Genomic DNA, 27,968 nt, shown 5'->3' on the forward strand with positions numbered 1-27,968 from the left:
CCAAATTCCCAGCCATAATGATCAATCAATGACAAATTATCCTTTAAACGAGTTATTTACCATACTGAATGTTGGTTGGTACCAGCTTAAAATTGGCATATCTGTGTAGCTCTACATTATGTTTGCGCAGAATTTACCAGAGTCTGTCTCTGTGGAAATAACCATTTGTCTTCAAATAGCTCTTTCACTGTGGTCTCTGTCTCTCTGTCTCTCTCTTTCTCTCTCTCCCTCTGTCTCTATGTTTCTGTCTGTCTGTCTGTCTCCCCAAACAATATCCACTTTTTTTACACCATCTAGTCCACCCGTTACCTCTTCCCCCCCACCTAGTTCCATTACCCACACACTTTTCCCATAGTCTTAGATATCGTATTTCATCTGCTTACGAGCTCTCCTTTTCCTACCTCCACCTATCGTTTCTTGCTTATCAGAGACCAGCATTTGTACCTCTTGTGCCTCTACTTATCTCTACTTTCACTCTGCCCTTCCCTTATCTGATTCCACCCGTCATCCCCAGCTTCTTTCTCCCATTTTCATGCCTCCCCTCTGTGTATGGCTCCATCTGACCTTCATCTTTCAATCCACATGTCACCCACCAGCCCCTGCTTCACCCCTCTACTTCTCCACTTTCTACTGGCTGTCCTCCCTCTTTGCTCTTAGTCCCAATGCAGGATCTCAACCTGAAATGTTGATAATGCCTTTCCCTCCACAAACGCTGCCTAGCCCACTGAGTTCTTCTTCCAGCAACTTGTTTTTTTTTGCTCCAGGTTCCAGCATGTCCAGCCTTTATTTCTAATTGCTTGGTTAGTTGCATGCTAACTTTCAGTGATTAGTGTGGAAAGATGGAGGGATGGCGACCGAATGAGCCTCACTCATGGAACAGCTGAGAGAACTAAAATGAGTGACTCAATCAGCTGTCAAACCTGTCCAAAACTTTAAATTATGATGAATTCTTTTGACATCCAGGCATGTTCAAAAATATTCCAAAGGTAAAAAAAATCATTAATCCATTTAAATGAGTAAAACAATGAATAAAAATATCTGCACTTCAAATAAAGATTAAAACCATTTTGTAATCATTTAAAATACCTGGAAGAACTGATACCTGAAAATAGAAGAAATTGCTTAATAGATCAGTTGCATCTGTGGAGGGAGAAAGGGAGACAGTGTTTCAGGTCAGTGATCTATCATTGATCTGCTGTATGTATCCTCCTCAGGTCCAGCCTTGTGCAGGTTTTTCTGGAAGATTCTCCAGTCCTGGAGAATTGCGGCATCGATGCACAATGGCATTAGACCCCATGATGAGTCTAGTGCTGGAATGCACTGGTAGAATTGCTGGCGGAGAGGTGTCCACCAGTTTGCAGTTTCCAAGTCAACTGCAGAGCAGAACTTGGTGCTGTTTATGTGTACGAATGTCAGAGTTTTGCCCATGCACAACTGGTAGCGAAGTCTGTCTTATGTTCCACTGATTACTGGGCAATTCCATTTCAAGGTCTAATGATCTGCACTGTGAAAGGTGAGCAACATTCATCATTGTGCCCGATCTAGCTTGACTGAAGTTCAAAATTCATTCATTTCTGTAGCTGGGATAAACTTGATAGGTTTCAAGCTGTTCAGTCGTTTCAAGTATTCCTACATCAAATCAGAGAGAGAATCTTATGGGCATGACACCAAGGCTTCTGGCATCAAAGGTGATTTTTAAAGGATTTGGATTGAACATACTTTACTAATCCTGTGGAACAATTATCCACAAACTCCATATCTTTAGGCAAAAATGGTTGTCTTTTGATGAAAATACCCACCCCTGATACCACCGATCAGCAGGCTCCATGAGATTCCAAGACCTTTCATTAAGCAAGTCCCACCACAGAGTTGCTCCTTCACTCTTACCAGCTGTCTAGGAGAGTGAATGCCTGTGAATATCTTTCTTCTTGCAGCCATACTTACTTTTTGTCATTCTGATTATGTTGGAGGCTTGGTTGTCATACATGCCCATGGAACAAAGAGAACTGCAAGCTACAACTAAGCTTTAGATTGAGTATCCTGCCTACTTTTTTTAAATGCTGGTTAAGTCATGATCTAATGATCAGAATAAACTGTTCAAACTGTTTTCAATAATTTCGTCCAATCAGATGCTACCAGTTCAAAGTTCAGCACTACGGTAGCTCACCTGAAGTCTCTGAGGAGTCCCGCAACAAAGGCAAGCTGTCCCAGGAATAGAAATCAGCAGTGTACAAGTTTGAGACTTCCACCTTTGCCCTGGGTTCCTGACTTCCGCTGAATTATGCAGTTCAGTGAAGTGGAAGGTCTGTCCACTTCTTCTAGGGAATTGATAAGGGAAGCCACTCACATACAGTGGGGCTGACACAGAACAACAAAGAAATCAATCCCTTTTCACTGAGTGTGGCTCAGTGGCTTCTCTTTGTTCACAGGATTCTTAGTCTAAGATACAAAAATTGACTGTAATCTGAACTCACACACATGCCGAAGATGTCAGAGGCAGGGATGAATCATTCCATTTTCCCCTTTGTGTGTGATTTGACACTGAGACATAATGCACACAATGAAAATAAAGTAATCACCATTGTTCTTTTCAGTGTGTGTGTCACAATGAGGATATGAGGTACATCAGTGTTACAATGGTGCGTGTGAGTTATACGAGAATCTCGCAGTGTAGATGTGAAGTAAATTGGTGTTATAACTGAAGTTCCTGATGGTGATGGATATTGGTTATATCAGAGTGTCATGATGAATGCACAGTACGGGTCAAAGTGATATGGTGAGATTATGTTGTCTATCAGCAATAAAGGGAGAGCATATCACAGTGTTAAGCTGAAAGTTTGCCATATTGCAGAATGGTACCCTGAAGATATGGTTAATATCAGGAAGTTACAATGAATGTGCAATATACGTTAGACTGAAAAATGATCGACTGCTTTCCTGGCGTATATGACAAATAAGCACTTCTCGGGCTTGTAGCCGGGTTCAAGCATCGATTTTAACCGATGTTTCGATGACAAACTCTGCCATCTTCCTCAGGGATGATGCCTGGGTATGCCTAGTCTGGTGGTATGTATACCCCTGTTGTCCATCCCTGCTGATTGGCTAGCCCTCATCCAATCAGTTTTCCGCTCTTCATACCTTGTTTATAATTGAATTCTAGTTCTTACTTAGAGTGAGACCTTCATCTCTGTTAAAATTCTTTTTCACTAGTTTTATTTCAATGGCTTCCTTCACCAAGAGGTTCCAAAAACTACTGGCATGGCACAGTAGTTTTGTACCATTGAAGTCAATCCTGTGGCCATTGCGAAATCACCGAATTCTTCGGATAGCCCAAATGGATACCCCTCCTGTGCTCCTCAATGTGGGTGTGTACCATGTGTCCTGTCTGGCTGATATATGCTGTTTTGCATTCACAGGGAATCCTGTAAATGCCAGCCATCCTGAATCCCAGGTCATCTTTGACCCCCATAAGCTGTGATTTGAGCTTCCTTACGGGCTTGTGGATGGTATTAATCTGGTATTTCTTCAGGATCCTGGTGATCCTTCCAGAGACCATGGAAATACAGGGAAGACAGGCAGTAACAATGGGTCCCTCCTCGTTGTTAGGTTTCCTGGTTTTTCCATCGGCCCTTTTAAGGGCCCAAATGTAGAGTGGTTCTTTCTACTTTGGTTACTGTGTGAAAACTATTGAGGACCCTAAGATTCTCCAGGAGGAAATAAGACAAATATGCAGGACCTTCCTACAGAATGGCTACAAGGTGAAGGAAATTAATCGGCGGCAGCAGAACACTGCATTCGCAATGGCCATAGGATTGACTTCGATGGCACAAAACTACTGCGCCGCGCCAATAACTTTTTGGGACCTCCTGATAAAGAAAGCCATTGAAATAAAACTAGAGGAAAAGAATTTCAACAAAAATGAAGGTCTCATTCTAAGTAAGAACTGAAATTTGATTGCAAACAAAGTAGAACAGCGGATAACACACAAAATGCCGGAGGAACTCAGCAGGTCGGGCAGCATCTATGTCCCACCCAGGTGGGGCAATGGATAACTAATTGGATGAGGACTAACCAATCAGGAGGGATGAAGGATGGGGGTATAAGTACCACCGGACTAGACATGCCCAGACATCATCTCTGATGAAAATAGCAGAGTTTATTTTGGAAATGTCAGTTACAATTGACACCTATACCCGGCTAGAAATCAAGCTGTTATAAAGAATCTATCAGGCATCGACAGTATATTGCGATGAGGATGTGGTATATCAGGTCAGGCTCATCTTTGGAAATGAATAAACAGTCAACACTTTGGGCTGAGACCCGTCTTCGGCACTGTGAAGCTCAAACATAAAGAGATAGTACACTTTTAAGGACAAGACCCTCAACAATGTAGACAAACAGAGGGATCTTTGGGTTTAAGTCCATAGCTCCCTGAGAGTGGCTACACAGGTTGATATGGTGATTATGAAGGCGTACAGCATGCTTGCCTTTATTAGTTGAAGAACTGATTTCAAGGGTCAGGAAGTTATACTGCAGCTTTATAAAACTCTACTTGGGTCACATGTGGAATATTGCACACAGTCCTGGTCGTCCCATTACAGGGAGGCTATCGAGGACTTGGAGAAGGTGCAGAAGAGGTTTACCATGATGCTGTCTGGATTAGAGGGCATGTGCTATCATGAGAGGTTAGACAAATTTGGGTTGTTTTCTCTAGAGAGGTGAAGGTTAAGGGGAGACCTGACAGAGCTTATAAGATAATGAGAGGCATAGATAAATAGACTGATAGTACTTTCTCCCCAGATTTGAAATGTCAAATACCAGAGGGCATGCACTTTGGATGAGAGGGGCAATCTCAAAGGAGGTATGAGGGTGTTTGGAAGGCACTGCCTGGGGTGGTGGTAGAGGCAGATACCTTAGGGATTTTTAAGAGACATTAGATAGGCACATGAATTTGAGGAGAATGGAAGGATATGCACGTAGTGTAGGCAGAAGAGATTAGTTTAGTTGACAATTTGATTACTTCTTTAATTGGTATGGCACAGCATCGTGGGCTGAAGGTTGCTCCTGTGTTGTATTGGTCTAAGTTATGATAAAGGTGCGAGGTACGTGGGAATGTTCTAGCAAGGATGGAATATATAAGATCATAAGACCTAGGAGCAGAATTAGGCCATTTAGCCCATCGAGTCGGCTCTGCCATTTCATCATGGCTGATCCCAGATCCCACTCAACCCCATACACCTGCTTTTTCGCCATATCCCTTGATGCTCTGACCAATCAGGAAACTTATCACTTTCCGCTTTAAGTAAACCCACAGACTTGGCCTCAACCGCAATCTGTAGCAGAGCATTGCACAGATTCACTACTCTCTGGCTAAAAAAAAATCCCTCTTTACCTCTGTCCTAAAAGGTCGCCCCTGAATTCTGAGGCTGTGCCCTCTAGTTCTGGATACTCCCACCATAGGAAACATCCTCTCCACATCCACCATACCTAGTCTTTTCAACATTTGGTAGGTTTCAATGAGGTGCCCCCCACATTCTTCTAAATTCCAGTGAGTACAGGCCCAAGGCTGCCAAACACTCCACATATGTTAACCTCTCTGAGATAGAGAAACCAAAACCGTTGACAATACTCCAAGTGCAGCCTGACTAGTGTTTTATTAGCATTGTCTCCCTGCTTTTATATTCTGTTCCCCTCAAAATAAATGCCAACATTGCATTTGCCTTCTTTGCCACAGACTCAACCCGTAAATTAACCTTGGAGTCTTGTATGAGGACTCCTAAGTCCCTTTGCACCTCTGATGTGTGAATTTTCTGCACATTTAGATAATAGTCTGCACTATCGTTCCTTTTAGAAAAATGCATTATCATGTATTTTCCAGCACTGTGTTCCATCTTCCACCTTTTTTTGTCCATTCAATTTGTCTAGGTCTTTCTGCAATCACATTGCTTCCTCAGCACTACCTACCCCTCCACCTATCTTCGTATCATCCACAAACTTTGCACAAAACCATCAATTCCATTATCTAAATCATTGACAAGCAATGTGAAAAGTAGTGGTCCCAATACTGACCTCTGAGGAACACCACTAGTCACTGGCAGCCAACCAGAAAAGGCCCCCTTTATTCCCACTCGCTGCCTCCTGCCTGTCAGCCATTCCTCTATCCATGCCAGTATCCTTCCTGTAACACCATAGGATTTTATCTTGTTAAGCAGCCCCATGTATGGAACCTTATCAAATGCCTTCTGAAAATCCAAGTAAATGACATCCACTACCTCTCCTTTGTCCATTCTGCTTGTTACTTCCCCAAGAACTCTTAACAGATTTGTCAGGCAAGATTTCCCTTTACAGAAATCATGCTGACTTTGACTTATTTTATTATTAGTCTCCAAGTACCCTGACTCCAACAATTTTCCAACCACTGAGGTTAGGCTAACTAGCCTATAATTTCCTTTCTTTTGCCTTCCTCCCTTCTGAAAGAGTAAAGTGACATTTGCAATATTCCAGTCTTGTGGCACCATGCCAGAATCAAGTGATTCTTGAAAGACCATGACCAATGCATCTGTTATCTCTTTAGCAATTTCTTTCAGGACTCTGGGATGTAGCCCAGTTGATCTAGGTGACTTATCTATCTTAAGACCTTGCAGTTTGCCTGGCACTTTTTCCTTTGTAACAGCAATGGCACTCAATCCTGCTCCCTGACACTCAAGGGCCTCTGGCACAATGCTAGTGTGCTTCCACAGTGAAGACTGGTGCAAAGTACCCATTAAGTTCACCTGCCATTTTTTGTCCCCATTACTACTTCACCAGCATGATTTTTCAGTGGTCTAATTTCAACTCTCACTTCCCTTTTACTCTTTATGTAACTGAAAAAAATTTATAGTATCCTTTCTTTATATTATTAGCTAGTTTGTCCTCATATTTTGTCTTTTCCCCTCTTATAGCTTTTACTTAGTTGCCTTTTGTTGGATCTTAAAAGCTTCCCAATCATCCAACTTACCACTCACTTTTGCTACCTTATATGCCCTTTCCTTGGCTTTTATGCAATCCTTAACTTCCCTTGTCAGCGACACTTGCCTACCCCAGTCATTTAAGAACATCTTCTGTAGGACATATATATCCTGTGTCTGGTGAACTAGTCCCAGAAACATCAGCCACGTTTGCTGTGCCGTCATCCCCACCAGTATCCTCCTCTAATCCAGCTGGGCAAGCTCCTCTCTCATGCCTCTGTAATTCCCTTTATTCCATTGCGATACTGATTCACGTGACTTGTGCTTCTCCCTTTCAAATTGCAGTATGAATTCAATCATATTATGATCACTGCCTCCTAAGGGTTCCTTTATATTAAGCTCCCTAATAAGATCTGGGTTATTACACAACACACAATCTAAAATAGCCTTTCTCTGAGTAGGGTCAAGCACAAGCTGCTCTAAAAAGCCATCTCATAGGCATTCAACAAATTCCCTCTCTTGCAATCCAACACCAACCTGATTTTCCAAATCCCCTTGCATATTGAAGTCCCCCATCACAATTGTGATATTATTCTTACTACATGCCTTTTCCAGTTCCTTTTGCAATATCAGCCCCACAACTTGGCTACTATTTGGAGGCCTATATATGATTCCAATTGTGTTTTTTTTCACCCTTGCAGTTTCTTAACTCCACCCACAAAGATTCAACATTTTCTGGCCCTATGTCACCTCTTTCTCAAGATGTAATTCCATTTCATACTAACAGAGCCTTCTTGCCCGCCCTTTCTATACAAAGTGTATCCTTTGATGTTAAGCTCCCAACCATGGTCTTCTTTCAGCCATGACTCAGTGAAGTCCATAACATCATACTGACTAATCTCTAATTGCACCACGAGTTTGTCCGCCTTCTTCCGAATTGCTATGCGCATTTAAATACAGCACCTTCAGTCCTGCATTCTTCACCCTTTTGAACTTTGCCTCTGTGGTCCAGTTTAACTCTTTGCTCTGTCTGCTTTGGCTTGTCTTTAATATTACACCCATCATCTACTTGTAAACCTGCTGGCTCATCCCCAGCTCTATCATTCTGGTTCCCAACCCCCTACCATATTAGTTTAAACCATGGCCAACAGCTCGAGTAAACTGCCTGCAAGAATATTGACCCCTCGGATTCAAGTACAACCCATCCCTCTTTTACAGGTCACACCTGCCCCAGCAGAGGTCCCAATTATTCAGAAATCTGAATCCCTGCTCTCTGCTCCAATTCATCAGCCACTCATTTATCTGCCACTTCATTTGATTCCTATCCTCACCGTCGCATGGCACAGGCAGCAATCCTGACATTACTAACATTGAGGACCTGCTTCTCAGCTTCCTTATGTACTATGACCTCTGGCTGTTCACCCTGGCTGTTCAGAAACATCACGGACACTAGCACCTGGGAGGCAAACTACCATCTGTGTTTCTTTTTCATGTCCACAGAATCGCCTGTCTGACCCCCGAACTACAGAGTCCCCTATTACTGCTACCATCCTCTCCAGTTCCCTACCCTTCTGAGCCACAGGGCCAGACACAGTGCCAGAGGCATGGCCACTGTTGCTTCCCCCAGGTAGGTTCCTCAACCCCCCCACCCCAACTGTACTCAAAATGGCGTACATATGAATTACATGTATTTTCACACCTCCTTCTTTGTATGCACACTCCAGACACCCAAAATGAATGTTAATCAGCATTGTCTAGTTTTTCAATTAACTGCAGTCCACAGCTCCAGCACCCTATTGTCGAGGACTGCATTTTAAATTTAATCTACAATCCACATTCAGGTCTAAAGATCGCTTGCTGAAGTTAATATTTTGCTATATACCCTAAGTCCAGAATATGCCCTGACATCTATTATATATTATCTTAAGATATGAGGCATTTCAGAAAATGTTACAGAGACAGTGTGGGCTATATCAGTAATGGTGTTGGATATACAATAGAACATGAGAAGTTGAGGCAGGAGTAGACATTCAGAGCCTGTGCCCTCTCTACCACCAACATTTCACCTTGGCACCGCTTTCTTGGACTGATCCTATATCCCCTAACGTGTATGCCACTATCAGTCAGTGTTACAGTGAGGGAAGGAATATATAAAAATTCATTTCAAATACGATGGAATTAATTGAATGTTTCTTCTTCTTGGGCCCTTAGTTCCTGGTGGTGCATAGACCATTGATGACCTCCTGTCTCCATCATCCAAAGTCAATGGTATGGTTGGAGCTCATCAATGTTTCTGTAATCCATTGCATTGACTGTACAGGGATTGGCCTATACAACTTCACCAGAGCTACGTTGGCCAGACTTACCCATTTCCAGCTGTCATGACCGGGACATAAAGTTGGACTTTGAGAGAGAATTGAATGTTTAGAGGAGGTTAATAACCTGGTGGATAGGGAAATGCCAATGGGTGCTTCATTATGTGGACTTCCAGAAGCCAGGATCAAAGGGGGCTGTAACAAGAGTGTTGCTCTGGTAGAAATGAACTGAATGGCCTCCATTTGTGTTGTAGTTCTTCTGTGGTTCTAGCAGATAGTGAGGGTTTAGACATGCCAGAGAATGTTTCAGTGAGAGTATAGAGTACAACAGTGTCAGAGTAAGGATGTGGCCAAGTGAGAGAGTGTTACAGTGAGGATGCTGGGTGCATCAGAGTGAGGGGGATGTATGCATGAGAGTGTTACATTGAGAATGGGTAGCTAGGTCAGAAGCTGCAAGGAGTTGAGAATCAATTATTGTAGCACATTATACCTTGAATATGCAAGTCAGGTTGTGAATCTTTGCTTCTAGGTTCTGCAAAGCCCTGTAGATGAAAGCCTCACCTCCCTGCAGTGGTATCACTTGACTGAGCTGTCTTTACACGGAGTGTCTCATTAAACAGCTCTCTGTTCAATGAAAAGTGCTGAGTAGAAAAATCTTGTCATTCTATATAGAGCAAGTGTGGGGTCACTTTGTTGACTTTAGAATATGTTAAACTGTAATGATTGGAATAGACAGAGTGGTAAGATTAATACCTATAATAATTTAAGGATCTTCGCATGAGGTTTCATATTTCAGGCACAAGATCATCAAAGCATATAAGAAGTGTACGGAAGGCTGCTTTCTCTATCCTTGCATTATTTCTGATGTTCATCAGCTAATGTTATAGCAGGAAACTCCCTGTGGGTGTTCCACCCTGGAATATCCAGTGCCAATCTGAAGGTTCCTATCCTTCAAATAAATTAGAGAACTTTGAGCAGCACCTAAATTTTCCTTGTCGAACCTTTGTTGACACAATTAGTGATCGAATCGTGTTATACTCCAAAAATACCTGTCATGTTATATTCCAACAACACCAATGTCAGGCAACAAAATAACAGTTAACTTCAGGATAGATCTAATATTTCTGAGTTTACATTAAAAGAGCAAAGCATTGTTCAGCAAACGTGAATGGGAGGGAAACATTTTATTGGTGATTATGGATTCAGTGATAATCCCTAATTTCCCTTCAAAGTCTCTCTCTTGTCACACACACACATCTCTCTCCACGGACACAATGCACAATTATACCCGGGAATTCCTTGCAAAACGCAGCTCTGGGCCACCTTCACCACAAAAATCTGCAGCATGTCATGTAGAAAGGCAGCCAGTATTTTCTCTGGGGACCCGTGGATGGGTATTAAATGTGATCCTTCCAATGATGCCCTTGCCCCAGGAATGAATGAGAAAATCTGTTGCAACAGAAGTCAGGCCAGAAAATGCTGGAAATATCCAGCATCCAAGAATAGAGAAACAATTAACATTTCAGCCAAATGAGAATGAGGAACAGTTAGGAATAATTATTTAAACATGTAAAGAAAGATTGGTTTGGGATCTTGGGGGAGGAGTGAGAAAACAAAGAAGCAGGTCTCCCTGAGGATGAAAGGTAAAACAGATTTAGTGGGATAACAGAAGTCGAGAGGAGATGATGGTGCAGATGAATTATCTGTTGGTGATATAGTGACCTCACACCTCTGAGCTCTAATGAACCGGATTTGATCGAATGCGGCCAATTGATCGAATGGTGCATCGATTGGGCCTCTTACGCACGGAGGGCTCTCCCTACAGCATTTGTGTGGCTTTTGAATGTGCATGCCTTTTGTCTTAGTGGGCCCGGGTCATCATTCCTACACAGTAAGTTGCCTGGCGTGTATCTCTTCTAACAAGACTTAGTAAAAACATTTAATCACACTACTCCATTTTAGCTCTTGTTCCATGTATACGTAATTCCTGGGTTCAATCCCGGACATCCCACCCTGCAAAAACTCATTTCAGGGAGGTAGCACCATCAACTTGCGGGAGATTTCTGGGAGAGGTGGGATGTCTGTAATAGAGTAGCTCCTTAGCAGCTAGCCAGCTAGTTTAAATAACATTAACTATGCTAATGAATGAATGACACCTGTTAAACTCACCTCAACATGTCTTTTACGGTCTTAACCCATCACTGTTGCAAACAGTGCAGCGAACAACACTGTCATTATTTTTGACCCCTATTAGGCAGGGGGAAACTTTAGTGTAGTGGGTGACGTACGTTTTATATTTTCTTTTTTTGGAACACTCTGCCACTCTGACTTTTTTTGGAACTCTCTCGCTTGGCTCTTGCTCTCGCTCTCTCTCTCTCTTGCTCTTTCACTCTCGCTCTCTAGCACTTGCTTTCTCTCTCTCTTGTGGTCGCTCTCACTCACGCTTGCTCTCTCGCGCTTGCTTTCTTGCTCTTGCGCTCGCTCTCTCGCTCTCTCTCGCGTGCTCTCTCACACTCGCTCTCAAAAAAATCAATTTCAGGGAGATTGTATATAATTTGCAGGCATCAGGGAGCCACTATTAATTTGCAGGAGAGGTAGGATGTCTGCAGTCCTAATCGCAGATGTTGTCTGTGTAGAGTTTATATGTTTGTATGTGAGTTTGCCCTTGATACTCTGGTTTAATCACATATCCCAAACCACAAAGGTGAACTGGTTGGTCCATAGGCTACTGGAAAATACTCTCAAGGTCGTGTGCAGCTGTACATTTAGGAAGGACAACTGGAGAGAACTTTGAGCATGTAAGAGACTATAAGACCATAATGTACAGGAGCAGAATTAGGCCATTTGGCCTATCGAGTCTGCTCCACCATTTCATCATTGCAGATCTATTTGCCTCTCAGCCCCAATCTCCTGCCTTCTCCCTGTATCCCTCCATGCCCTGACCAATCAATAATCTATCAACCTCTACCCAATGACTCCAACTCCACAGGCACCTGTGACAACGAATCCCACAGAATCACCACTTTCTGGCTGAAGAAATTCCTCCTCATCTCTGTTCTCAATGGATACCCCTCTATTCTGAGACTGCACCTCTGGTTCTATATGCCAGCACCATAGGAAACATCCTCCCACTGCCAGTCTACCTAGACCTTTTATCATTCAATAGGTGCGTGATGAGCAGATGGAATGGGTGCAAGAGGGGAAAGAAACAGGGTGATTTTTTTTGCTTCAGGGTTCATCATCTGTAGTCTCTTGTGTCTCCTGTTAGAAATCAGGCATGCTGGAGAATGGGGAGAACAAAGGAAATTGAGGAAGGCGTGAGTGTAAGAGAGAGAGACTGGATGATGCAGATGAAGGTGGTGCTGACTGAGGGAGTGTGGGAGAGCGAGTTAACTGTAGAAGATTCATCTGAAGGAGATGAAAATAGAGTGAACTGAAAGAGAGAGCGAAATAATGATGCCAGCAGATTCAAGATTGAAACTTATTTATTATGTGTGCATTGAAATGTCTCATTTGCAACCAACACAACTGAGGATGTGCTGGGGCAGCGCACATTCTGGCGCAAACAAAGCATGCCCACAACACTCTGCAGAACAACACAGAACTCAGGAAGCAACAAAATAATGGCAGCAAACAAGTCATGTTCCTCCCTCCCACCTACCCACCCACCCACCCATACACATAGAACGTTCTCCAACCCCAAGACAAGCGTCTGTGGCCTCAAGTCTTCAGCTTCCAATGGGCCCAGACTTACAGGCATAAGGCTTTGACTTCCCCAGCGGGTGCATGGGGATTCGCAGACTCAGAGCTCCAGTCAATGGACTTTGATTTCTGGACTTGCGAACAACCCTTGGGCCTCAGCATCAGTCCCAGGACCCGCCGATTGCTGAGCACCAGGCCTCGAATTCCAGTTGCGCATCCAGGGGGTCATCGGACCTCATTCCTCTTGCCCACACAGAACTCCGACTCTGGGACCCGCCAACAACCTGCCATCAGGCCTCATCCATGCTGGTCTGCCGGCCGACATTCGAGATCCAATCGCAGATGTCCCACTTCCACCTTGCTGGCCTTCCAACATGGAACAGAGTCTTATACTCCAGCCTGACCTCTAATTCCTCCACAGTCCCGTCCTAATTGCCCCACATTCTTGTCACAGTAATGTGAAATTCAAAAACCACCCTGAGATCTTAAACCGTAGAGAATGTTGCAATGACCACAGGGGCCATTGGGAAAGTTTTGTTGAATCTTACAGAGATTACAGCATATCAGTGCAAACACAAACTGGAAATGGGAAATTGTTGAATGAATTGCGTGTCCTGAAGGCTGCAGTCTGCCATGTCAGACAATGAAAGCTGTCCCCTGGCCTCATTGAAACAGTGTAGGTGGCCAAAGCCAGGGAGATCAGAGTGGCATACAGAATTAAAGTGACAGGCGGCTGGAAACTTGGGGATCGCCTTTGCTAAACATCCCCACAAATTAAACATGCTTGCCTCCTAACTTTTGGGATTTTGGTGAAAGGCCAGCAGCCTGAAGCATTGACTCCATTTATCTCCCTGGAGATGCTGCCTGACCTGCCAAATAGTTCCAGTGTTTTTCATTTGGGATTTCCAGCTTCTGCCGTTTTGGTTGCTTTTCGAGCTCTACAGGGCCATCAATTCCTCGCAATGCCTTTTAGAGTGGCAATAAAATGCTTCACTGCTCACAGTGTGCACATTACCGAGGTGATCATACCACCTCACTTGTTCGCCAGACAACCCGCGCATTCTTTACTGTATGCTGATAGAGGACTTGTAGTTTAATGGGAGTTAATGTGATTGATTTAATTTTTCAGCAGTTGCAACGCCTTGTAAGTGCTGTACCTTTCCGTGACAGGCAGTGGTGTGTGGCAGCAAATGCATTTCTATAAAGCCTGATTAGTAGCAAAGTGACAGTCCCTGCTGCCAGAGTTTGTTTTAGAGGGGCATGTTAAGTACACAGTCATGCATGTGGATGCATATTTAATGATTATAGCACAGGAGCATGTCTCTGTAGCTCAGACCCTTTGTTCACACTCCTGCCTGCCAGTAATTTTGAAGAAAGCTGCACACAGAGCTGTGAGAGTGTCTGCAGCATAGGTTTCCCTTTTGCTAATACATCAGCCATCAGCTGACAGGATCCCTGGTGCCCAGCAGTTGTGACATCATCAGCTGAGTAAGCAGCCAATCACACCGATGAATTCCCACAGCTAAAAAGCATCAACAATTTTTATTTTAACAGTGTGGCGGGCATGGTGGCGTAGTGGTTAGCACAACGCTTGACAATACGGGTTCGTTTCCCACCGCTGCCTATACGGACTTCGTACGCTCTCCCCGTGACCGCGTGGGTTTCCTCCAGGTGCTCTGGTTTCCTCCTGCAGTCCAAAGATCTGCCGGTTAGCAGGTTAATCGGTCAATGTAAGTAGTCCTGTGATTAGGCTGGGATTAAATCGGCGTGAGTCCATGTCTTATATGTAAAATTAATAATAAAAATATTGGAAAAAAAAGTTGGCGGATTGCTGTGTGGCACGGCTCGAAGGGCCTGTTCTGCACTATATCGCAATAAATAAATAAAGTTTAGGACATACACATAAAGTTAGAGACAAATTTGAGAGGTTATAAACTTAAAACACAGTTAAGAACTCAAAAGCCATAGTATTTTGAAATAAATATCTGAAAATCTGATTTCACAATCATAAGGTAAGTTTCTTAGTGTCAGTCAAGTTGTAAGGAAAGGTGGAGGCCCATTAAAATGTCAATAATTGTTTATACCTTTTTCAATATATGTAACATTCTCTGAGCTTACTTGCAGCCAGAACAGTTTCTAAGTAGCTGGAGATAATTTTAATTCCATGTTTTCTGAAGAAAACTGCAAAAGCAATTATCTCTGATCCACAGCACAGCGATTGCTCTTAATCGATAGTTAACATGAATGGTCCCGATCTATGGATTTACAGGGATTTTGTCTCTGAAAGATTTTTTTTACAATTCTCATTCTGCTATAGATTCTGTAGGGCTATTGCATCTCCCTCTAAAGGTACTATCTCTGACTGAGCTCTCTTCAGAGCTGTCCTGTTGATAAGCTGCTGTCCCTTTGAAATCACACATGAGCACAGGAAGCCTGCTGAAGTGTTGCACGGCCCTGCACTGCCCCCTAGGCCGCCCCTGGTGAAATTAGATAGCAAAGGAAATGAGGTAAGCTTGAAATATTCTCATTTAACATTGGCAACCATCCTGACTTGTCTCACTCTCCAGGAATTAAGGATTAATTTCTGCATCGTGGCCCTGAGCAACCCAGAAATAAAAATAGAGGATTAACAAATGGTGTGATCATTTCAATGCCTTTGAACATTCTCATTTATTAAGTATAAAAATATTGGAGGTGGAAAAGTGCTGTTGATTTGCCAAGCTGCATCTAAGCCAAGCGGAGAGGTCATGAGATGAAATCTCCAGGAATCCATCCAATCAACATTGTCAGCTCTATTCCTGCTGTAAAACACCGACTTCTCAATCAGCTCTCCAATAGACAATTTAGTAGAAGGCAGACCACACAACTCTCTCTCCAAGCATATCATTTTGCTTGTTGCATTTCCTGGCAACTCCATTAAGCTGTTGAAATTCTTTGCTTTGACAATACCAGTTGGAGAAGGTGATGAGCAATCCTACTTCATGTATTAACTAATGAACAAAATCAATGCTATATTTCCTGCTGTTCAAAGATACCATCACTATTCTTTATGTGATGAAGTTTATAAATCTCATACTCCATAAGCCATCAGTCTTAGATTTGAATAATGTTTGTATCATTTCACCCTGCTCAAAGCTCTCTTTATCTTTTGTGTTTTTGGTTAGCAGTGGATTGTGCATAGATTAAGGTACCTTAATGCACCATTACGTCCAGCTGTCCCACTCATACGGCTTGTCCAGTCCTTAATGAGGCATCTACTTGGTGCCATTAGTGTCTTCACCTTTGATAGCTGTGTGGCTGTGCAAGCTGGCGTGGTGTGAGGGGAAGGGGGTGGTCTTCTCGTCTTACACTGATGATGTGCTCCTTGCAGTCACAGGTCCTGTTGCTCTGCAGAAGATTAATGGTAGTTCAACATTTACCACCTTTTGCACAGGGATCCATTGGTGGGAAGTGTTCCAGATTCCTGGTGGGTAACCTCCCTGGCAGACTGACTGAGATGGTTTGTTGGAACAGCATGTAGATCCTTTATCGGGGAGTATACCTGAACCCCCGCATGGATAAGTTAACATTGTCCTTTATGTTGGGGAACTTTAGGAAAGAGTGATGCATCAAGCAGTCCCCGGGGTGAAAGTCATGCCCTTTACTGGGCCACCAGAGAAGACAAAGAGCTTTCCTACAAGGGCTGAGCGCTTATAATCTGAACACAGTGGTCACCCTTCGCTTTTGCCACCAAGATCAAGAAAAAGCTTGATGATTTCTTCTGGGCTGAGAGGAAACCCTGGTCCCCTGCAATGTTCTGAATCTCCTGACTGAGAGGCTCTTTCTGGCAGTTGTGAGTCTGTATCTGCACTGCTACTCCCTGCTATCAGACCCTGCAGGATTGCCTATGCAAGAGCTACCCTTCTGTTGCTGTATATTACTGATATATTTTCCCACCAGTACTCTGCAGACAGAGCAACGTGAAGATCAGTGGGTATTAGCCATTCCACTGTGAGGGAGTCACCTACTTTCTCCAAGCCTGGGACATAGTTGCCTCCAGTCAAGATGTCCCCACCAACAGAGGCGAGGGTAAAATAACCAGCCTTGGATGGAGGTGCAACTACAGTTTCTATAGATGTTCAAGAGCGCAGCACAATTTGAGCCCGTTCAGCTGGAATTATCCATCAGTTTCACAACTGGATACCCTTTAAAATAGGTCCTAAAACAGTGTTCTTTCTCTCGGAAACACCCCCTGGTCTTTCTACAAGATCAGGAGGGTTTCCTGCACAGGCTGATACTGTAAGCTGTTCACTTCCATCTAGACTGAAGGTGAAGGGGGTTTGGATATGTGCTGATCTCCCTACATGGGAGTCTTTCTCCTTTTGTGCTTGAGAACTTGGATAGAGTTTGCTGCACAGAGCAATACCATGCAACAAATTCTTAAGTCAACTCATGGATTCCTAGGCTGTATTATTTTCCAGCATGGGAGAGCCCGAATTTCATGTGCCCACGGAATTGAAGAGTTTGCGGGCCCCATCTGAGGATTTGTAGGGGAGGAGATGCTCCCGAAATTTAGATTGCACTTCCGTCCCACACTCCTGATCTTTGGGTACCCAGTGTGGAGGGTTGTGAGTCATCTGGGAGCCTCCTGCCTGTCTGCCCTCAACTTGGCCATTCACAAGTCTGAGAACATAGGATCTGCTGGACCAACAGTTTGCCCATCTTCCTAGGTTATGCTTGGGCCTGGGTATCATTGGAGAGGAAGCATGCAGTGCCTGCTGGCTGACTGGAGGCTTTTTAGGATAGGTGGGACACTGCAGAGTGTGGGCTGCATCTCAGATAAAGAGAATCATTTTAAGAGATCGTTTTAACTGAGTGAAAGTTAAAAAATTTGGAAACACTCAGTGGAACAGGCCACACAGTATGCAGACAGAAAAACAGAGTTAACTTTTCAAATCACAGACCCTTCGTCATTCTCGTATGTGTTTTGTTAGTGTTTCAACTATAGTAATTTTAGAACAATGTATACATAAAATAATTTTTAAAAATGGGGCCGGGAATAAACATGAAGGAATCTGTTTGCAGTGGAGAATCACTTCCTCTCCACCTTCCCTTGAGAACCTCCTGGCTGGACCAGACACATCAAACTTCACTGCACAGCGGATCCGCTTCCATTCAATGAATTCACCGCACTGTCACAGCTGATACTCACAGGTTGGATGCAATGCTGGGTTTATTTTGAGCAATGCTCCCTCGGCAATGTTTCATCAATCTCTCCCTGGGCTGGTACAGCACAACTTCTGTGCAATGTGAAGTTCCCTCTACGCTGTTCCCAGAGTTCTCCCGGGGCAAATGTAGCTGGTTGATCAGTCTGAGCAGACTTTATTGCATGTTGACGTATTCATCCATGCAGGATACTGATCCAGAGGCAGGCTGAAAGATACAGTAGAAACACAACATGCACAGATGCACTACAACAATTAGACATTGTTTATATTCATGCACACATACTTACACAAACACATAACTTAGGAATCACACAGAGACATAAGGCTATAAGACATAGGAGCAGAATTAGGCCATTTAGCCCATCAAGTCTGCTCTGCCATGCAATCATGATTGATTTATTATCCCTCTCAAACCCAGCTTCTCCCCGTTACCTTTGACACCCTGACTAATCATGAACCTATGAACCTCTGCCCTAAATATACTCAATGGCTTGGCCTCCGCTGCCACCCGTGGCAACAAATTCCACAGTTTCACTACCCTCTGGCTACAGAAATTCCTGCTTATCCCTGTTCTGAACGGATGTCCCTCTATTCTGAGGCTGTCCTCGAGGCCTAGACTCACACACTATGGGAAACATCCTCCACATCCACCCTATCTAGGCCTTTCATAAGATTTTCCCCTTATTCTTATAAACTCCAGTGATTACAGGCCCCGGGGCATTAAACACTCTTCATACTTTAACCCTTTCATTCCTGGAATTATTCTCGTGAAGGTCCACTGGATCTTCTCTAATGTCAATACAACTTTTCTTTGATAAGGGGTCCAAAACTGCTCACAATACCCTGTGCAGACTGACCACTGCCTTATCGAGCCTCAGCATTGCATCCTTGCTATCGTATTCTAGCCAAATCAAATGCTAACATTGCATTTGCCTTTTTTACCACCAACTCAACCTACAAGTTAACCTTTAGGAAACTCTGTACAATGACCCCCAAGTCCCTTTGCACCTCTGATTTTTGAATTTTCTCCTCATTTAGAAAATAGTCTACATCTTTGTTCTTCTACCAAAATGCATGGCCATACACTTCCCTACACTACATTCCATTTGTCACTCCTTTGCCTATTCTCCCAGTCTGTCTATTTCCCTCTGCAGACTCTCTGCTCAACACTACCTGTCCCTCCTCCTGTCTTCATATTGTCCATAAATTTGACCACAAAGCCATCAATTCCGTCGACTAAATAACTGACATATAACATGAAAGGAAGCCATCCCAACACAGACCCCTGCAGAATACCACTAGTCACCAGCAGCCAACTAGAAAAGGCCCCCTTTATTCCTACTCTTTGTCACTTGCCAGTCAGCCAATCTTCTATACACGCTAGTACCTTTCCTGTAATACCATGGGTCCTTATCTTGTTAAGCATCTTCAGGTTTTGCATCTTGTCAAGGGCCTTCTGAAAATCCAAGTAAATAACATCCATTAACTCTCCATTGTCTATTCTATTTCTTCAAATAATTCCAACAGGTTTGTCAGGCAAGTATTTTCCTTAAGGAAACCATGCTGACTTTGTCTTGTATTATTATGTGCCTCCAAGCATCCTGAAAATGAACTTCAACATCTTTCTAACCACTGAAGTCAGGCTAACTGGGCTATAATTTCCTTTCTTCTGCTTCCCTCCCTTCTTAAAGAATAGAGTGACAATTGCAATTTTCCAGTCCTCTGAAACCATTCCAGAATCTAGTAATCCTTAAAAGATCATTACTAATCCCTCCACAATCTCGTCAGCTACCCATCTCCTTCAGAACCTGAGGAGTTGTCCATCTGGTCCAGGCAACTTATCTACCTTCTGACCTTTCGGCTTCCCAAGCATCATCTGCTTTGCAATAGCAACTGCTCTCACTTCTGGCCCCCGACACTTTTGAATTTCTGGGGTACTGCTGGTCTCTTCCATAGTGAAGACTGTTGCAAAATACTTATTACGTTTGTCCGTGATTTCCTTGTTCCCCATTACTACCTCTCCAGTGTCATTTTCCAGTGCATGAACATTCCACTCTCGTCTCTCTTTTGCTCTTTATATATCTGAAAAGGCTTTTGGTAACCTTGCTCATATTTTGGCTAGTTTACCTCTAAGTTTCATCTATTCTCTTCTTATGTCTTTTTTTAGTTGCCTTCCAATGGTTTTTAAAATCTCCCAATCCTCTAACTTCCCACTAATTATTGTATGCCCTCACTTTTCCTTTCTTTGACTTTCCTTTGCTCCCTTTAGAATACTTCTTCATCATTGGAATGTATTTGCCCTGCACCTTCCAAATTGCCCCCAGAAACTCCTGCTATTGCTGCTCTGACATCATCCCTACTGATGGTCCCTTCCAATCAACTGGCCAGCTCCACTCTCATTCCTCTGTAATTCCCTTTACTCCACTACAATACTGATACATCTGACTTTATCTTTTCCCTCTCAAGCTGCAGAGTGAACTTTATCATATTATGGTCACTGTCTCCTAAGAGTTCCTTTACTTTAGGCTCCCTAATCAAAGCTGGTTCATTACACAGCACCCAATCCAGAATTGTCTTTCCCCTAATGGGCTCAACCACAAGTTGCTCCAAAAAGCCATCTCGAGTCATTCTATAAATTCCATCTTTTGGGAACCAGCACCAACCTGATTTTCCCAGTTTACCTGCATATTGAAATCCCCACTGTTACATTTCCCCTTTTGACATGCCTTTTCTATCTCTCTTTATAATTTGCATCTCACATCCTGTCTACTATTTGGAGGCCTGTATATAATTCCCATCAGGGTCTGTCTTTGAATTAGATTAGATTAGATTAGATTCAACTTCATTGTCATTGTGCCAAGTACAGCTACAAAGCCAATGAAATGCATTTAGCATCTGACCAGAAATGCAAAGAATAGTGTTGTTTACAAAATAACTGTGAATAAAAAAGTGCTACAGCACACAAATATAAAAGTACTGAGACAGTACAATACAGATGCAATACTGCTTAGCGCTGTGATGTGAGGTTCAGCAGTGTCACAGCCTCAGGGAAGAAGCTCTTCCTGTGCCTGCTGGTGCGGGAGCAGAGGCTTCTGTAGCGCCTACCGGATGGGAGGAGAGTAAAAGTCCCAATGCATTTATATTGGGACGTGAAGCAGATGATTTTTATTTGCATTCATTTTCATTTAAGAGAGTCAGTGGATGTTGTTTATTTGGACTTTCAGAAGGTCTCTCATAAAGTGCCTCACGTGAGGATGCTTAAGAAGATAACAGCCTATAGGATTACAGGAAAGGTACTAGAATAGACAGAAATTTGGCTGCCTGACAGAAGGTAAAGAATAAGGGGCTTTTCTGGTTGGCCGTCAGTGATCAGTGGTGTTTTGCAAAGGTTGGTACTGGACCTGCTGCTTTCCACATTTTATGTTGATTCCAAGATTCAAAGTATATTTATTATCAAAGAAGGTATGAGATTTGGATTTGGATGATGGAATTGATGGCTTTATGGTTGAGTTCACAGATGATATAAAGATCGGTGGTGTTGAGGAAGCATGGGAACTGCAGAATGACTTGGACAGGTTAGGAGAATGGGCAGGGAAGTATCAGACGGAATACAGCGTAGGGAAGTGTATAGTCATGCACTTTGGTTGAAGGAATAAGGGCTTAGACTATTTTCTAAACAGGATGCGAATTCAGAAATTGGAGCTGCAAAGGGTCTTTGGTGTCCTAGTATACAGTTCATTGTGTTGAGTTGATAGTTAGGAAGGCAAATGCAAAATTAACATTCATTTCCAAAGGGCTAGGATATAAAAGCAAGGATTTAATGGTGAGACTTTATAAGGCTTGGTTTGACCGTATTTGGACTATTATGAGCAGTTTGGGGCCCTATATTTAAGAAAAGATATGCTGGCATTGGAAAGCGTCTAGAGGAAGTTTATGAGAATGATGCTGAGAATTAAAGGGTTAATGTATGAGCAGTATAATGGTTATCGTATGATGGCTCTGGGCCTATACTGGAGTTTAGAAGAATGAGGGGAATACTCTCATTGAAACCTACTGAATATTGAAAGGCCTGGATCGTGTGGATGTGGGGGGAATGTTTCAAATAGTGGGAGAGTCTACAACCAGAGAGCACAACCTCAGAATACAAGGGCATCCTTTTAAAACAGAGATAAAGAGCAACATCTTTTGCCAGAGGGCAGTGAATGTATGGAATCCATTGCCATTCATGGCTATGGAGGCCAATTCATTGGGTACATAAAAAAGGGGATGTTAATAGGTTCTGGTTTAGTAATGGTGTCAAAGGTTATGGGGAGAAAGCAAGACAATGAGGGAAAATAGATCATCCTTGATCGAATGGTGGAGTAATCCTGATGGGCTGAATAGCTTAATTCTGTCCAATGTCTCATGGTCCTGTGGTTTAACCAATGCAAATGGACATCTTGCTAGATTTGAACACATGCTAGATTTCCAAGACTCTTCATCACCTTGGGAAATGAATCTGGGCTGACTGATATTATCCAAACCTTAAGGGCATCCTGTAAGAAACACAATTATGATTTTACCCTCTCCCAGGATTGTTCTAATGTGCTACAACAAACGAGGCCATGAGGTGACACCTCCAGAGATGACAATCCTACACTTAGCGTATACATCACACTTCCAAGCCAAATGTAGGTCGACTCTCCAGCAAACCCACCCCGTCTGGAGAGTTGTATAAATTGTTAGAAGCCCACAGAGGAGATGAATTATTGATTCTGTTCAAAAAGAGATAAAGAAATTGCTTATCCTTGTTAAAAAAAAAAGATTGCTGGAGCTAATTAAGCTGTGTAAAAGTACCTTGAGAAATTATTTTAGTAGGTGACTAAATATAGATATTTTAAAATACATGATGCATTGCTAGGGACCCAGCTCTCATACATCCTCTTAAATGGCAATCAATGCAAATTAAATAAAAACATGGTAGAGTGCTGTAAACATATAATGTTATTGTTTTCACTGCAAAGGTCCGTCACAGAATCACACTTTCTGTTATGCTCTGTCTGTTCCCATCTGTCACATACGCTGCAGCTGACCCTCCGTTCAGCAGCAGCACAGGAGGAGGGCCGTCATGGCCAGTCATAATTTTCTGCTCGTGCCACTGTTCTTTTGCTGCTCGTTTCCCTGCTCCCTCTCTTAGTCCTACAGCTTCCTCTATCACAAATTTACACTTAATCTTTCAACAGGAAGAATTTATTGCACCCAGTAAGTGAAAATAATTTGGGATAGGATGCTGCAGTGTGCCGGTAGGCAAAGGGCCTCATTTGCAATACAATTGCACCAGTAAGGAACTTAAGTTAGGTTTGTTCCTGATTGTACACTATGTACTTTACCAGCTCAGTCACTACGAATATACATACTATCAATGCACGCAGAAAATGAAAATCAGCTATTGGAAGTGGAGAACGCTGAGAATGGGCAGATCATGTCTGTGGAAAGAGAAATGAGTTACTGTTTCGGGTCAGAGGTATTAATTCTGCTCCTCCCTCTGCAGATGCTGCCTGAACTGCTACAGACAATGCCACCCAGAGTTAAAATGCAGTGGTAATGCCCCTCTGTTACTGATGTTACTGATACTTCCCCTGTGTTGAGTTGAGCAATTCTGATTGGTTCACTCAGTTTCTGATGCATTCGTTTACTGCTTTAGCTACTGTACTAGTCATAAGTTTGAGAAAATAGATCTGGGTAACTCTGGGCCTATTGCCAGGGAGCCTATAAACGGCCAAGCCTGTAACTGATATAGTGATATTGGCTGTGCTTTAAGAATGGCCAGAACAGCCTATGGAACTATTCTTAATGTCTGAGGCTGGTGGATGGGGAGATAAACTATTGGATTGTGTTCTGAAGTGTCCGTTCTTTTTTGCCTTTAGGAGTTTGATGCCGAAGACATTGGACGGACAGCTCACCATGGAGAAAACACCCAGTTACTTTGTCACCAGAGAAGCACCAAAACGAATCTTCTCCATGGCAAAGGGCACCAAGCTGGTGGTGGTGGTCCGGAACCCAGTAACCAGAGCCATTTCAGACTACACCCAGACACTGTCCAAGAAACCTGAGATTCCAACCTTTGAGGTTCTGGCCTTCAAGAACAGGACCCTGGGCCTGATCGATGCCTCTTGGAGTGCCATCCGCATTGGGATCTATGCCTTACACCTGGAGAACTGGCTCCAGTTCTTTCCCCTTTCCCAGATCCATTTCGTCAGCGGGGAGAGGCTCATCATTGACCCGGCTGGAGAGATGGGAAAAGTTCAGGACTTCTTGGGCCTCAAGAGGATCGTCACAGACAAGCATTTTTACTTCAACAAAACCAAGGGATTTCCGTGCCTGAAGAAACCTGAAGACAGCAGCCTGCCAAGATGCCTCGGGAAATCCAAGGGGAGAACTCATCCAAAAATAGATCCTGATGTAATCCATAGACTGCGAAAGTTTTACAGACCTTTCAACATCATGTTCCATCAGATTACAGGAGAAGACTTTGATTGGGAAAAGGATGAAAATCAAGAAATTATTTGAGCATGTCAACATCCAGAAGTTCAATAGAAGAGTATAGAAACTGGTTTCTTATTGAAGAAAGATATAGAACTAATAGGGCCATATTGATTGTCCTTCAAAATATAGAATGTTAATAAGATTGTAATTAATAAAAAAAGAGGAATGATTTTTCAGCTATATTACAGATTACCAAAGGTGTTATGCTTATGAATTGTGGTTATTTTAGAGATGATTTTCATGTCAAGGTCAGCTTAATTTGCTGTTCTTTTCTCACAGTTTCCTTCGTCCACATCAGATTGGTTGATAAAATCTCCTGAGGAAGCTCCAATCTGTCTTTATTGTGTCTCCTTCAGGACATTGCATCTTTGGTTGATTTACTTTGCTAATGCAAGGACCAATGTTTCACCATAGAGGTCACAGAAAAAGAAAACAAGCAAAGGGGAGAGCCTTCTGATCATTGCAGTGAGAGATGGAAATGCCGGGTGCAGTACAAGTTCGATTCTAGCCGCAAATATCAAGCAGTTGGTGGCAGGTAGAAGGGGGAGTTAGATTCAGGGTCAAGCTAATTTCAAGGTGTCACATTGAACTCTACTGTGCCAGGTAGAATGGTGGACAGATAGACCTATGTACTTCCTCAGTTTTACTATTTAATTCCTCCAGTGTCTGTGCACCAATCACAATACTGTCAGGGTGATGAGCATGATGTAAATTTGGTCAGTGACATTGGTTGTGTTCCTCTATATCTGAGAAAGTCCCATAGTAAGCCATATTTCAGTGCAAACACAGGGTGATACTTTTTATAATGTTCCGCACCTTAAGTGTGCAAGGACCTAATATTATCATCCATTCACTAATTTTTGCGAGAAAGAACAGTCTTGAAATATAAAAGCATAGAAAACAGGTGCAGGAGAAGACCACCCAGCCCTTCAAGTCTGCTCTGGTACAAAGCGATACACACAAAATGCTGGAGGAACTCAGCAGGTCAGGCAGCATCTATGGAAATGAATAAATAGTCAATGTTTCGGGCCGAGACCCTGTAACAGGACTAGAAAGGAAGAGGGGAAAGCCAGAACAAGATGGTGGGGAGAAAGGGAGGAGTACAAACTGGAGGGTGATAGATGAGACCAGTGGAGGGGAAGGTGGGCGAGTCCCTTATTTTCTTCCTTTCTTTGATCCAAACTGGATCTCCCGAATCCCTTATCCTCCCTTCCCACCTTCCAAACAAGTTGTTACTGTTTATCCCCCTGTCTCCAGTGCCATTTTCTGCCTACCATCCTGTCCATCCGGCTTTCCAAATTCTTCTTCTCATTCTTGGTGTATGTATAGCCATGCCTATAAAGGATAAGGGGTCTTCTTGCATTCTGTGCATCAGCCTTCAGCCCAGCATCTTTGCACCTGTTTGCAGCATCGGTATTTTGAGATAAACTGCTCTGAAGATTTCCAGCAATTGCAATGTTTTTATTTCTGCTCTTAGTCTCAGAACCTCCGGACTGAGAAGAAGAAAGGAAGCAAATTGGATGCCTCCTTGATCACTACCATATCAGTGCAGTGAATCTGACCTGAGAGAGGCTCTTTTGGTCAGGCTCAATGATGGATATTACATCCTAGCAGCTCTAGATACATAAGCCTGGGGGTACCATATGGTGAGCAAGCTTCCCCTCTCCACACATCTGATGAACCCAAATGAACAGCAGAGGCCATTACAATTTGGTACCAGCAGCTTTGCGAGAGTTGCCCGTCAGTGTTGAACTCAACATAGGACTGCCTTAGGGACTCCAGCTCCAGATTTTTCCCTCAGTGTTCACTCCCGAAGCCTTCCCCATGAGTGGGTATAGCCACAAGTCAGAAGAAGTTTGAGATCAGAGTTTTCCTTCTCCTAGGTGTGCTGCCAACCATGGCTGATGAGCTCCATCTGCTCAAAGCGACTAGTTTTAAGGCAACAGAAACCCACCTTTGCCCCTTAAGGTTCCTTAAGGTTGTTATAGCTGGGGGTGTTAATGGCGACAAGCTCCCATTACCTATTAGCTCCCAATGGCGGGCACCTCAAACAGCTTCTGACAGCCAAGTCCAGCTCCTGGCCTTCATGTGCAGCTGAGCTACTAAGCTCACCAGAACTGTTTCTACTGCCAGGAATCTGACCTGAATCTGGTGTAAATGGTAATTGGTTTCTTGTTGTCTGATGCACCAAGATGCAGTGAAAAGCTTTTGTGTGCCATCCAGACATATCATTCTGTACAGAAGTACAAACAAAGAAACCAGATTCCAGAGTATTGTGTTACACTTACAGAGAGTGCGACGTAACAGAAAAATAAAGTACAAGGGCCACAATGAGAGAGATTCATCTTTAGCATAAAGATCCAGGAGGTCCATTCAATAGTCTGGTAACACTTGGATAGAAGCTGTTCTTGAATCTGTGCTCCCGATTTTGTACCTTCTGCCTGATGGGAGCCAGGAGTAGAAAGAATGACTGAGATGGAGGGACCTTTGATTACATAAACTGTTTTTTTGGGGCAGCTGAAAGTTTAAACAGAGTCAATGGAGGGAATTCTGATTTGCCTGGCAGACTGTGTTCTTACTTACCGCTCATTATGTCGCTGGTGTTTAGGGCATCATTGAAGGTTCTCCATCTCTAGTGGTGCTCAGGGCTTCCTTCATCATTTTAGTAGCTTCCTCTCAGTTTTCACTATTGACAGTCATGCAAGTCCTTAGTGAGGTCTCAGGAATACCATTACATTCAGAGTAGAAGGATTCTTCAATGCTGTTTCCACCAGAGTTTTGTTTTACCAGAGGTTTGTTAGCCCTGAGCTGAACACCTGAACCTAGAGGACCAGTGAACCTCTCGTAGTCTGACCTCTACCCTTTGACCTGTTTAACATGGGTGACCCTACCAAGAACCAAAGCATAAAGCCCTGACTCCAACCAACATCGCTCTGCAGGTCAGTGAGGCACGCCAGCCTCCAACCACGACAAGGTTGTGGTCGTCTTGGAGGACCTGTGCGATTTCCTGCAGCCATGCGCAGATCAGTTGCCATATTATGATGCAGTGCATATGGATATGATGTTTTATGTGGTTCCTTAGGAGATATTTCTGTAATTCAGTAAGGCCACAGTTGAGCCCACATGATGCAGCTTGAGAGCTTTCTTAATACAGGTACCATTGCAGAAGGCTTTTATGGAGAGGCAGCTGGAAAGAGTGATTACAGGGATCTGCTCTTTGCTTGGACTTTGTGTATTCTCTTCTCTGCAGTCATATGGATTTCTAATGGGTG

The 27,968-nt window shown here is 43.3% G+C and overlaps 1 protein-coding gene across 1 annotated transcript in view; it reads left to right on the forward strand.

The window, feature by feature from the left end:
* LOC134351882 (heparan sulfate glucosamine 3-O-sulfotransferase 4-like) overlaps positions 1-26,122 on the forward strand; it is a 221,187-nt gene extending 195,065 nt beyond the window's left edge. Inside the window, exon 2 of the mRNA XM_063058734.1 lies at positions 24,078-26,122. Within this exon, the coding sequence (XP_062914804.1) occupies positions 24,078-24,720 (643 nt within the window). The 3' untranslated portion in view covers positions 24,721-26,122. The remainder of the gene's footprint in view (positions 1-24,077) is intronic.
* The last annotated feature ends 1,846 nt before the right edge of the window (positions 26,123-27,968 follow it).

Source organism: Mobula hypostoma, chromosome 9 (assembly GCF_963921235.1).
Source record: "Mobula hypostoma chromosome 9, sMobHyp1.1, whole genome shotgun sequence".
NCBI lineage: Eukaryota > Metazoa > Chordata > Chondrichthyes > Myliobatiformes > Myliobatidae > Mobula > Mobula hypostoma.